General features: G+C 44.8%; 1 protein-coding gene across 2 annotated transcripts in view; it reads left to right on the top strand.

Moving 5' to 3' along the window:
* The window catches only part of PIBF1 (progesterone immunomodulatory binding factor 1), a 188,376-nt gene that overhangs the window by 124,722 nt on the left and 49,709 nt on the right, over positions 1-13,945 (top strand). For both annotated transcript variants that reach the window (XM_066581127.1, XM_066581136.1), the window contains exon 15: positions 1,399-1,529. In XM_066581127.1, the coding sequence (XP_066437224.1) occupies positions 1,399-1,529 (131 nt within the window). The remainder of the gene's footprint in view (positions 1-1,398; positions 1,530-13,945) is intronic.

The following is a 13,945-nucleotide window of genomic DNA, read 5'->3' as shown; positions in this document are numbered from 1 at the left end:
AGGACGTAAATACACGTCCTGGAGCCTGAAGAGCCTGAAAAAAAAAATCTATGGCAGAATTGATGTGTTTTCTCTCTCTGTTATCATAAAAAAATAAAAGTTTTACAATATAGTCTATGTACCCAAAAATTGCACCATCAAAAACTACAGTTCGCCACGCAAAGAACAAGCCCTTTTACGGCCGCGTCGACAGAAAAGTAAAAAGGTTATGGCTTTTGAAAAATGGAGATCCGCCAAAAAAATCCGCGAAAAATTGTTGCGTCCTTAAGTTCAAAATAGGCCATGTCATTAAGGGCTTAAAGGGCCACTCTGACACGAACACATTTTCCATTCCTGCTCCCCCAACTGATTGCATTACACACACACACTGAGAAACTGAGGAAAAGAGGCCGGGGATTTCATATAGAAAGGAATAACCAAGGGAACACTAGCTCTCTTATATAAGGGTAATCGGAAAGACTGATTCAGTGCTATATCTCAATACTGGTGTCTTATATTGATACAGCAATAGAGTACTTGGATAGGAAAGCATGCATGCACTACCCGGTGGTATGGTGCATGGGCCCCTGAGGGCCCTGGAACATTAATTTCAATTTTGTGTTGTGGCCCCTGTAAGAGAGAGAGTAAAAATTGAAAAGTTGAAGAGTGGCATGCGAAAAGCAGAAATCCACTTTCTGTCTCTAAGTCCCATGGGGCTGTTGCTATGCCTGAAGTAAAGAAAATGCACTAGAAGTGTGCTCTTACTGCTATGATACATGAAAGGAGCCATTGTTGGACCTGTGTTCATTCCAGGGACTTTCAACGTGGATCAGTAGCTGAATCTCCTACAAGTGATGGTGGATGACGTCTTGGATGATCTGCCCCTATCATAGCAGAAGGAGGCCACTTCAAGTACGCTGTCCTTACTTCAGTCATCGCAGTGTGCTATTGTTATTTCAATATAGGACACCAGTATTGAGACGTAGTGGTGGGAGGATAGCTGCATATTGGATGAAAAAACAATTAACTGGAGTGGCCCTTTAAACAAACATAGTTATTCAATAATGTGATAAATTATATTACAGGACAAATCTAGAAAGCGTCGTAAGAATCTTTTCCCTCTAGCAAAAACTATTTATGAAACTTCTTCCAATTGGGTCAAAAATGTCATCGAAGCAATTAAGGGTGGAACAAAGAAATGAACCTAAATAGACGGCATCTTAATTGTGGCAGCCTAAGGCAAAGCCACAAGTGTTATGTGAGGTCACAACACCAGGACAAGGGTAGTAGTGGTGTCAGTTGTAGAGGGATGGAAGATTTCAGAAACCTTGATGTTTAACCAAATATAAGCTAACAAAGCAAAAGGAAAATTCTGAATTCTACATAATCTTTGTATTTATTTTTCAACACATTCTATAGGTGGATAGAGCAAATGCCTTGTTAAGTCAAGTTCACCAGCCCTACCAGTACCTCATTGAATCTGTGCGCCGAAGAGACACCCAAATAGACTGTCTTAAGGACCAGATCTCTAAGCTGGAAAAAGATGTCAGGTAAGTAGGTTTATATACTTAGTTGTTTCTGTTAAAGGGGTGGTCTCGCGAAACCAAGTGGGGTTATACACTTCCGTATGGCCATATTAATGCACTTTGTAATGTACATTGTGCATTAAATATGAGCCATACAGAAGTTATTTCACTTACCTGCTCCGTTGCTAGCGTCCTCGTCTCCATGGTTCCGTCTAAATTCGCTGGCAGCTTGCTTTTTTAGACGCGCTTGCGCAGTCCGGTCTTCTCCATTCAGCACGAGCCGCTTCAGTGTGCTCCCCGCTACAGCTCTTCTGCGCATGCGCAGACGAGCTGTCACTGCTCGGGAGCGCGCTGAAGCGGCCATTCTGCACCATCCTCTGTTAGAGGAAGGTGCAGAAACTGGAGCTGCCCAGCGGAGAAGACCAGCCCAGCCCAGCAGCCCCGAGAAGCCTCCCAGGTAAGTGATGGGTCGGGGGGGGGCTGCCGCTGCGCCGGGCTGCGCCGGGGGGGGGCTGCCGCTGCGCCGGGGGAGCTAGCGCTAGGCCGGGGGGGCTGTCGCTGCGCCGGGGGAGCTGTCGCTAGGCCGGGGGGGCTGTCGCTAGGCCGGGGGGGCTGTCGCTGCGCCGGGGGAGCTAGTGCTAGGCCGGGGGGGCTGTCGCTAGGCCGGGGGGGCTGTCGCTAGGCCGGGGGGGCTGTCGCTGCGATGGGGGGGGCTGTCGCTAGGCCGGGGGGGCTGTCGCTGCGCCGGGGGAGCTAGCGCTGGGGAGCCGGGGGCTAGCGCCGGTTACCTGCTGTCTGGTCGGCGGCTGCGGGGCGTCTGGTCGGCGGCTGCGATGCGTCCGGTTGCCATGGAGACACAGCTGGCGGCGTCTCGGGAGCGCGCACGTCGGGCTGCAGCGAGCGACGGGGAAAGAGCCGGCGGCCATCTTGAGGAAACTTTTATAACTTGCTGAAACGCTGGAACGGTAAGTACGAACCAGCTAGAAATGTCATTTACAGGGGGGCTTAGTAATGTGTACTTAATGGGGGGGACTGGGCAAAAAAAAAAATTAACTGCTTCCTCGAGACATCTCCTTTAATGTTTCAAGGCTATTCTGGCTGAAATGTATCACTTATAAGCTAATGTACACCTGAGTCCAGGGAATTGGTTTTTATAAGTTCCATCTGTACTTGCCTCAAAACTAACAACTTGCGATAAACCACTTGTGTTTTTTGTTGCACAGCACTGGCCTTACAGCAATTTCACATCTTACAAGGGTTAAAAGAGAGAAGTGAGCATTACTGTCTGTTCAATGTGTATCCAAGTGCATAGGCACTGCTATAGGTGTGGCTGTGCCTAATTTGGTAGGCATCTCTAGCCGTTGCTTATCTCCCACAGAATCAAAGGTTCAAGCATTATGAAAATCCAACATTGGATTATTCTTCTTCACCTGTAAGTAGCAGCTGAGAAAAGGCTGTTGACTTCTATGCACAATAGATGGTCGGCTAAACCTACTGAAATCCTTGGTTTCAGCCGGTATGTGCCTAATGTGTATGGGAAGTATCATAGTAAATCATCGAGGCTGGTTGTAGCCAGCTATTCCTGGGTCCTTTACAAGCAGGTGCACTAGCTTCACTCCCTGCCTCCTTGAGGGTGCTCAACCAGCCTGCCTCTTAAAGGGCCAGCACACTCGCTCAACTTTCCATTCCTGGTCAATCATGATAGGTTACTAGTTATGTAACGTATCCTCCCTGACTGCAGGTTACCTGAGCAATTAGTTCTGTCTCGTATGCAAAGATGCTTACTTGTTATGGCACGTGTAATACACTGCAATACTTCAATATTGCAGTGTATTTTAGCAACAATAAAAAGTAATCAAGTTTAAGTCCCCTTGTGGGACAAAAATAAAAACTTTAAAATATGTAAAAAAAAAAAATTAGCACACAAAGGAGTCAAAACACCATTCTTTTCCCCCCTTACTTAGTAAAAAAATAATGGTGCATTTGTAATGATCCATGTAAAAGGTTGGTTCACTTTTTAACCTGGAAAAAAATATTTTAAAAAAATGGTGAAAGTAGCCAATTTAGCTTATGTTGTCTCACAGAAAATGGTGAGGGTGAGTAAAAAATTATCCGCATTCTGCCTGTAGAATCTATTCTAATCAAATTTCAGAAAGGACAAATACATTATTTTTCAGTATGATCTCCCTGCTTTTCAATACACTTTGTCCATCTGTGAACAAACTTTTGTATTCCCTCATTTAAAAAAAGTTTTAGGCTGAAGTGGAGCTACGAGCCACGAATGCACTGCTATCTCCACCTCTACATTAGACAAGAAACTTTGTCCTCTTAGGGTTTCTTCCAGGGAACCACATAGGTGAAAATCCGCTGGGGCAAGATCAGGACAAGAGGGAGGGGGCTTTACAAAAACTTTGTTTTGAGGTGTTAGAGTGTCCACTGTATGGCCTCCTTTCCACGAACGGATTTATGCCGCGTAAATTCGCGGCAAAAATCCGCTGCGTTGCCCCCTGCTATTAGGTTCTATTGAACCTAATAGCACAATGCTCATGGTGCGGAATTCCACCGCGGAATTTCGCACCGTGAAATCTCCCGTCCTCACCCGCAGCATGCTCTATTTGCCGCGGGTGTACGCGCTGACGGCTTCCATTGCAGTCAATGGAAGCCGTCCGTTCACGCTATCTCCCGCTGTAACGAGCGGAAGATAGCGTGAAAACGCTTCCCCGCCTACCGCCGCCGCGTCATGTGACGCGGCCGGCGCGTCATGTGACGCGGTGGGCGTGTTACATTACGCGACGGCGGTGGGCGGGGAAGCGTCTTCACGCTATCTTCCGCTGGTAAGTATGGGGTCTCTGGGGGGTGCCGTGACGGGCTTCACTGCGGAATATTCCGCAGCGGAGCCCGTCACGCTTGTGTGAAGCCGGCCTATGGGCAGTGGTGTGTACATGCATTGTTATGCAACAACACAAGAACCTTAGTTAGGCCTCATGTCCACACGTGGATTTCCGCAGCTGAAGACCTGCATGTCAGTGTGGAAATTATTTTTGAATGCTTGCTGGTGATTGTAGATGAAATTTTTAGTTTGTTTCACGCAGATGGTCACGGATGCATTGCGGATCATCTGCACGGGAAAAAAAATACAAGCCTAAAGTGCCTGCCTTCCCCCACCTCCCTGCTTGATCTCCAAGCAAGTAGAGAGGTATCTGCCTACAAATCCGCAATGCATCTGCAAGTGAATTGCGGATCGCTTGCTTCTATAGAGATCCATGGAGCCCATCCACGCGAAATCTGCAGTAAAATAGAGCATGCTGCGATATTTTTTGACACGCGTGGCATCCGCAAATCAAATCCACAGGTGTTAATTGAAGTGCTGACACCCCATGCTTCCCTATGGGTGGCTTGAACTGGGGATCATCCGCACAGGTGTCACCAATAGTTGATCGGCTGGGGTATGTTGCTCGGGACCCAGACTGTTCAGCTGAATGGGCAGAAGGTGTTAGCACCACAATAACACAGAGGTCGGCATGGAGGCTTACACTCCGACCTCTGTGTTATTGTGGCGCTGACCGCTTGCGCCCGCTCAGCTGATTGGTCGGGGACCCAATCGATGGACACCTGAGGATAGGTCATCAATAGTATTTCCCTGCAAAATCCCTTTAAGGGGTAAAGATGTAAAAAGACTGTAGTTAAAACTTTATTAATCACTTTAATTAATTAGATTAATCACTACCTTTTATGTTGGGTTGATACTCTGTAGGCGTAGCCACGCTGGTTTGTTCTCAAATTAATTGCAGTTAAAAGGGTTTCCGGACAAAAACTATTGATGACCTGTCCTCAAGTGGCCTAGCTGGCTTCACCTCCATTGAAATCAATGGGAACCGAAGCTGGGTATTATACTTTTGGCACCACTGTCTCCGACATCGGGGACCGATACAGAAGTGTAGTATTTAAATCAACATCCATTAATTTCAATGGGAGAGAAGCCATATAGGCCACTTCCGGTCCCGTTAACTATGACACACTGACAGCTGGGCCAGGTGATCGCCGGGGATTCCATGCAGCCGCTCCCTGGCGATTAACTATTGATTAATAGCTTTTAACATGAAAATCCCTTTGAAAGCAGTTTGATTGTTAATGGACAAGATATCGGAGCTAAGCAGTAGTCTATTCACAATTGGAAATCAAACTGCTTTTAGAAGCAGTCAGGTTCTGGCCACAATGTGTGAATCCAGCCTTAAAGATGCATATTTAAAGTGTTACTGGGGTTTCTAAAAACTTTTCACGTGTCATAGAGACATGTCAACAGTTGTGATCCTGGGGGGGTCCGGCTGTTGGCGAGCGCTTTAGTGATCGTGGGGGTCTCAGCCCCGCAGTTACGTTTTTAATTTGGATTTTGGTAGTCGTTTATTGAAGGTTAGTGAAACAAGTACTACTGCTTTATGTTTATTAGAAAAAATGTGGTCCATAAACTTGTTAAAGGAACGCTCCAGACGAAACTGGTACCTGAGGGGTCGGACCAAGACACTCTCATTCTCTTTTTGGTATTCTTTGAATCCTTGTATGTGTGTCTTGCCTGGAGTTTGCTTTACTTGTAATGCCATACCCACGTCCAGCCATGCGATGATAGTCTTATCGAAAGTTCTGTTTTCAGTCTTCTGATCCAGGAGTGTCTGACTAAATGACTACCAGTAGAGGCCTGTAACATGGACCGCTTCTCAGTCAAACATATCTCTTTGTATAAGGATATACACAAATATATGGTAAAAATTGTCTTACTAAAACATTGTAAGCCTCACATTTATGATCAGAGATTATTCTTAACAACAAACATTGAATTGTTGGCGCCTTTCCCAGAAACGTAATACTGCCAAGAAATACCTACATATTCTGGTTCTAAATAGAGACGGTAAAAGATACTTAAGAAAATCTGGAAGGTATGTGTATTTTCTTTAGCCTATGTTGAACTAAATGCATATAAAATGCTACTCTTGAGTAGCAGGCACTGTTCAATACATTTCTAAGACTCCGTTAACATCACATTTGTCATGCATGTTCGGTGTATTTACACCAAAAGCACTTCCTGATGTATACCAGCCAATATATACTTAAAGGGGGTCTGTCAGCAAAATAAAAAAAATTATACTCATCTGCATCCTGCCCTGCATCCCTTTACACTCTAACCTGTGGAAAGAGAAAAGCTAAAAAAAAAAAACACAAACTCACCTAATCCCGTTGTACTTGGTCCCTCTGTTGTTTACCTGGCGTGTGAGGGGTCAGCTCTTGCGTGCGCTACTGTCAACCTGGCGTCCATGGAGAGTCAACTGCGAGTGCACAAGCGCGCCGGGAAGGAGGACACATGCGCACTCACAGTCGACTCTCCGAGGAACCCCTTTAAAGGACCCTGTGTGGCCCGCCAGTGTATACATTCTATATACTTTTTTTAACAGCATTGAAAAGGATCCTACAAAATATGCACGGTACTTTATGATTACTGATAATCTGATAAGTATGAGCAGCTCCAACTGTTTTGTTGTCCACTAGAGATGAGCGAGTATACTCGCTAAGGCTACTACTCGAGCGAGTAGTGCCTTAGTCGAGTATCTGCGCGCTCGTGTCTAAAGATTCGGCTGCCGGCGCGGGTGACAGGTGAGTTGCGGCAGTGAGTGGGGGAAAGAGAGGGATCTCCCCTCCGTTCCTCTCCAATCTCCCCCGCCGCTCCCCGCCTGCCGCCGGCAGCCAAATCTTTAGAGATGAGCAGGCAGATACTCAACTAAGGCACTACTCGCTCTAGTAGTTAGCCTTAGCGAGTATACTCACTCATCTCTATTGTCCACCATCCAGAGACAGGTGGCACCATTGTTACAGGCCCGTCAGTCTGTCAAAACCATTTCCATGCGCTTGGCAGAAGGACACTTGGTCTCATCATACCCATTAAGTGTACTCTCTGTGACCCCCACCGTCTCCATCGTTTGCAGTGGTGTCGTGAACAACACCACTGGACTGCTGCGGAGTGGAACCGGGTTGTCTTCAGCATTTGAATTCAAGTTTACTTTGGGCGCTAATGACAGCAGTGTTCATGTCTGGAGACCTAGGGGTCAGCGCTTCAATCCTGTTTTTGCTGTGGAGTGGCACACTGCCCCCACTGCTGCGGTGATGGTCTGGGGGGCTATCGCATATGACAGTCGGTCACCCCTAGTAGCGGTACAAGGGACAATGACAGCTCAGTGATATGTTCAGGACATCCTGCACCCACATATGTTGCCTCTCATGGCAGCTTCAAAGAGCCATTTACCACCAGGATAATGCTCGGCCGCACACAGCAATGGGGTCACAGAAATGCCTCCAGCTTTATCATCAGTAGAACTTGTATGGGACCATCTGGGATGCCAACTTTGACAGCCTACAAATTTAAAGTCTCAGTTACAGCAAATGTGGAGCGATATGCTGCAGGATACCATACAGAACCGGTATGCCTTCATGCCCACCCATATCACATCTTGTATCCAAGCTAGAGTACAACAGGGTACTAGAGCCTATATGCCTGCCTGTATCACAGCTTGTATCCAAGCTAGAGGCGGTACAACAGGGTACTAGAGCTTTCATGCCCACCCACATCACATCTTGTATCCAAGCTAGAGGCGGTACAACAGGGTACTAGAGCCTATATGCCTGCCTGTATCACAGCTTGTATCCAAGCTAGAGGCGGTACAACAGGGTACTAGAGCTTCCATGCCCGCCCGTATCACATCTTGTATCCAAGCTAGAGGCGGTACAATGGGGTACTAGGGCCTCCATGACTGCCCGTATCATATCTTGTATCCAAGCTAGAGGCGGTACAACAGGGTACTAGGGCCTCAATGCCTGCCTGTATCACATCTTGTATCCAAGCTAGAGGCGGTACATCATAGTACTAGGGCCTCCATGCCTGCCCGTATCATATCTTGTATCCAAGCTAGAGGCGGTACAACAGGGTACTAGAGCCTCCATGCCTGCCCGTATCACATCTTGTATCCAAGCTAGAGGTGGTACAACAGGGTACTAGAGCCTCCTTTCAAGTGTTCAGTTTTCAGCAATAAAATGATCCTTTTTCCTCTGATACGGTTATCACTTCCATCAATGTTACAGTCACAGAAAGTTTCAGTAGAATCTGACAACTCCTTCTAGAGGAGGAATTGTTTTTGACAATGAGTGTATTTCTGTTTGCAATGGCAGATGTATGCAGCTGTATAGAGCTAATATAATATAGTTGCATATGTTCAACAGGACACTAGTGAAAGGCTAAAAAATAGCACCTGTGTAAAAAGAAGTTACTTCCATTTATTGATACATAATTAACCTCACAATAAGTTCCAGTTATTCCCTGCTTTTATGGCCATTTTTGGTACAGCGGGAATATTGTTCAGTATCAGTCCTGAACTAGTAATCTCCACTACGCAGGAGATCAGATCAGGTGAGAATACAAAGAGGTGGACAGCAATTAATCCGCTCAGCAGCGAACCGAAAAACCTGTTGTACTTAGCTTCTGGATAGGTGGCAAAAAAATACACACACTGCTTACCACAATTTGCAGTAATTAACACACCTGCGACAATTAGCAGTAAACCACATACAGTTTCTGCCACGCCGTAAGAAATGCATCACCACCTCCATGTGACTGTGCCCTAATGCCAAATTCATACCCATTGTAGTGCAATATGGAGGGAGGGGGTATTATTGTGTATGGGCTGGGGAGTAGAGATGAGCGAGCATATTCGGTAAGGCGATATACTTGAGAGAGCATCGCCTTTTTCGAGTACCTGCTGGCTCGTCCATGAAGATTCGGGGGGCCGCGGGGGTGAGCGGGGGGTTGCAAAGGGGATCGGGAGGGAGAGAAAGAGAGGGGGATCTCTCTCACTCTTCATCCTGCTCCCCCTTTGCCGCCCCCGACTCCAGCGGCCACCCCGAATCTTAAGGGACAAGCCAGCAGGTACTCAAAAAAGGTGATGTTCTCTAGTATATCGCCTTACTGAATATGCTCGCTCATCTCTACTGGTGAGGTTTTTGTGCTGGAGCTGCTGTTGAGTCTCAGTTTTGCCCTCCTCATCATATCCTTTTAAAGTACCTTTACATAGGACAACTGTTGGACGCATAAACGCCTGACAGCCGTCCCAACGACGATTACTCTTTGCTTTCACACAGGACCAATTAATTGGTCAGTGAATGTAGGCGGAGCGTGTCGGAGATCCCTTCCTGCCACCTGCATCCATTCTTTGTGAACAGGCAGTAACAGTATAACTCCTGTTTGCACTGAACGAGAAGTCGCATGCTAGTCGCTTCCCTTCAGTGACCTAAAACAAAGTGCCTACTGAGTGATTTCTTACTCAGTGCCCCATCGGTGGCTGGGTGCACACGGTACGACTATCTCCAAAAACTGCTGCTTCAACCAGATCTTTTGGCAATAATGGCCCCGTGTAAAGGTACCTTAATATAAATAGAGAAGTCCTGCAGCACCACTTTCAATACCCAAACATGGGGAAGAATTCTCTGCACAGCCGATCAATAAAGGTGAACCAACCTTTGTATTTTGCAAACTGGATAAGTGAAGAAGATCCACAGCAGACAAGGAGATGATGTAAAAAGATGTTCTTTTATTCCAAATCCATAAAAGCAAACGGTACAGGCAGCGACGTTTCGACCATTGCTGGTCTTTATCAAGCATGCCTTGTTCACACGTAGGAAAAATCCAGCCTGGAATTCAGCGGATATTTGCTTGTGTAAGCAGATTTGCATATTGGTTGGCGCAGCTCTGCGTACGGATTAGCCTCGTTCTGCGTGTGTTAAAATCTGATACTAAATCTGTGTCAAAAAGTGATATGTTACTAATTTTTCCGGACACAGATTTCAAGTCCATGTGTGGAAAAAATGTGCACCGTAGCCTATGGCGCGGATTCCCATTTACATGAGCACTACACTTAACTGACACAAAATCTACGTAGATTTCACATCAAATTCACCCAATCTGCCATATAATTTTTTTCTGCCTGTTACATTTAGATTTTCAAGGCAATAACAAGTAGGAAGTGTAGAAAAACTCTTCCAATACATTTCCCAACCGTTCCAACTGCTTTTCCGTTATAAACTTGTGTTTGTCTGTTCCGTGTCTGCACTTTGGTATGTTAGGAGGCTTATTTGTAGTTGGACTTGCTGTTTCCTCCAGTCGAATATGTTAACATAGATTTTTCTCTAACAATCCTGTGTACAGTGTGATAAATTGATTATTCATCGCTGTGTAGAAAATCTCTCCACAGGATCTGTTCTGTGAAAAGAAAGGAAAATATTTATCACCTTCCTTGCGGGACACTTTGTGCAGACATGATTTATTTACTGTATATATGCCTAGTTACAGATAACTTGTGATGGACGTGCTATTTTCTCTCCAAATATTTTTTTATTCAGATTTTTTTTTGGAGGTATGAGAAGCACAATACTCCCTTCAATAGAACACTTTTGTCAGTATGCTAAGGATTACAGTGACATGTTGTTATAGCTCCAATAAAGAAACAATATAAATGGCATGCTTCCCTAACACGTACAGTTGTAAAGATAAAGTGCTGGCATAGCAGATGATGGGACAACTAGAGAAAACACCGATTCTTACCCTTATAAGACCTGGCCTTTGTTTTTTCGAGGGGACGGGGGTGGGTGTTAGTGTAATAATGAATAGTTGTCTAGTTATGTGTGCACATAGTTGTATTGTTGAGAAATACATACATTACTCCTGCCATTGACATCTTTTTAAGGCGTTGCTGTGCAGAATTTTCATTGGGTCAACTTAACCCCTTAGTGATGGCCAATATGCCTTTTTACTGACCATACTAATGGCTTTAAACCTATACATACATCATTTTAAAGCCGATGGATTGGATGACTACTGGCAGTCACGCTCCTGCTATAGCCAACAGTAGTGAAGAAACCTCATATCCTGGCAGTTTAACTCCATACATGCCACAATCAACAGCAATTGCAGCAGATGACAGGTAAGGTGTCTCCTTCTATCACCCATCAGCACCTGCAGTCCGATTACAAGGTACCAATAGGTTCCCATGGCCAAGTCAATTGCATCAATACAGAATGCTGCAATATCAGGACAGCTCCATATAAAGGCCTATTAACACAAGCGCGGCCATCACTCACTTGATTTTAAGGTGAACTTAAAGTCCATGGTTCAGCTACTGAGAATAAAAGCAAACAGATTTACCTCTCAATAGACCGCATGCTGTTATCTCCACGGGAGTCAATAACAATTTAATCTGTGGTCAGGTCAGCCAAGAGCAGAATAATGCAGCTGTTTGCACAGCTGGGTGTGTGATTAATCACATGCTGGGCTCTGCAAACAGCTCCTGCAGGCCATTTTACATGTAAATGAAGATGATAAAGTGTTAATGGCCATTAACACTTAATACAAAAAGATCCCTAAATCTTAGTTGTTTGAAAGATTATCTTTGCTTGTAAATGGGCCTTTGAGTGCATTAAGTCTGCCCTTTGTTCAGGGCACCTATGGCACCCTGCATGCGTTAATTTGCCCATGTGGAACAGTTGGGTTGTAGTTAAGTAACACTGGTTAAAAATATATGATTGGACCATTTTATTGTTAGCTGCAAGGAAGACAGGAAGATGTGACTCCATTGCCTCCTGTATTTCTTTTTCCCACCCTCACCCCCACATCCCTGTAAGATGCAAAGAAATCTGACATAACTTATCAATTAACTCTAAGTAGGATAAATCCAAGTGAGCATTTGTGAGGTGGGTTTATAATATGGAAATAAGCCATCTAGGGCCCTGGCTTCTCAATACACCTATTAATGGGTACAAAGAAAGCAATAGGCTAGCTACTCTAAATTGTGCAATGTATGTCTTAGTTGAAGAAATTTATGAAAAGGACCTTATAGGAATATCATAAAACTTGCTTATATTCTCAAAGGATTTCAACATCCCAGTTGCATACAGGTGTCCTAAACATGTTATCCCATTATCAGGCCAGAATTGTGACTCTTACGAGTCTAGGAGTTGTTGTACTGAAAGGTTATTTCTTTGAATTGCAAAAAGGTTCAGTTTGTTGTCAAACTTGTCTGGCCAATTTATGTAAAGGAAGTAATAACTTCAGGGGCGATTGGGATTTCTCTAATACTGACCATAAGGAACGCAATTTCAGAGCATGCAGCAGATATGCTCAGCGCTAGGAAGTTCAGCATCTATTACCCATCTCTGGCTGTATCGCAATTGGCCTGAAAAGAAGTACTAAAAGATGTCTGGGTGGGAGGCACTAGCGTGATTTTTTTATACCTTGTAAAACTGACAATTTAAGTTGTGGTCTACCATTACTTCAAATAAAGGAGAGCATTAATGACGTAAGGGGATTATATAAGGGGTGTGGAATCGGTACATCCACATGTTCCAGTGCATAGACACATTTTAGGAGGGCTATCCATTTAATCAGATTGATTCTTCTTACTATGGAGAATGGCAATAATTTCCAGGTGGAGAACTTAGAAGGGGTAAATGTTAAGGTCGTACGATAAGGAAGGGTCCCTGGAGGTTATGACACCAAGGTACTTAAAGGAGGATACTGTTGTGAGGCATGAGAATGATTTTCCTATTATGCCTCCTGTTAGGGGTTTATTAATCAATTGGCATACTTTATGCTGCTTACCCTAAGTTTCCCCAAATGTATTAATTATATTTATAGCGGAGCGAAGTAGTTGAGTCGGCCGATTTAAGAGCAGGACCATATCATCCACGTACAAACCTATGCGATTGGTCTTAATGAATAAGGCTTAAAATCGCCTTGCCCAGCCTTACTGGCTAGAATTTGTGTTAGCTTACTAAGCATAGATTACAAAATACAAATTTGCTTGTAGCAACTGCAATCTTCTGGAGGTTATCAGGCTTCAATAAAACAATAGTGCCTTCATCGTGACCAAATAACCATGTGTAAATACATTAGGGGACAATACAAGGATCTCTCCCATGATGTGTTTGTACCCAGGACTGTGACTGTAACAAGAGGGCATCCTCTACGTCTAGAAGAAAGAAGGTTTCATCACCAACACAGAAGGAGGTTCTTTACTTTAAGAGCAGTGAGACTGTGGAACTTTCTGCCTGAGAACATGGTGATGGCAAAATCGATAGAGGAGTTTTAAGAGGGGACTAGATGTCTTTTTAGAGTGCTATGACATTACAGGTTATAGACGTTAAATAGTCAGAAGGGTTGATGATCCAGGGATCTTCCAACTGCTGGACTTGGAGTCAGGACGGAACTTTCTCTGAAGAGGGTTGATCCAGGGATTATTCTTACTGCCATTATGGAGTCGGGAAGGAATTTTCCCCCCAAAATGGGGTAAATTGGCTTCTCCCTCATTGGGGTTATTTTTTTTTTTTTGCCTTCCTCTGGATCAAAGTGTTGG

The sequence above is a fragment of the Eleutherodactylus coqui genome, chromosome 1, assembly GCF_035609145.1.
Source record: "Eleutherodactylus coqui strain aEleCoq1 chromosome 1, aEleCoq1.hap1, whole genome shotgun sequence".
NCBI lineage: Eukaryota > Metazoa > Chordata > Amphibia > Anura > Eleutherodactylidae > Eleutherodactylus > Eleutherodactylus coqui.
Note: the sequence above shows the minus strand (reverse complement) of the source record. Positions and strands in the feature narration are given on the sequence as shown.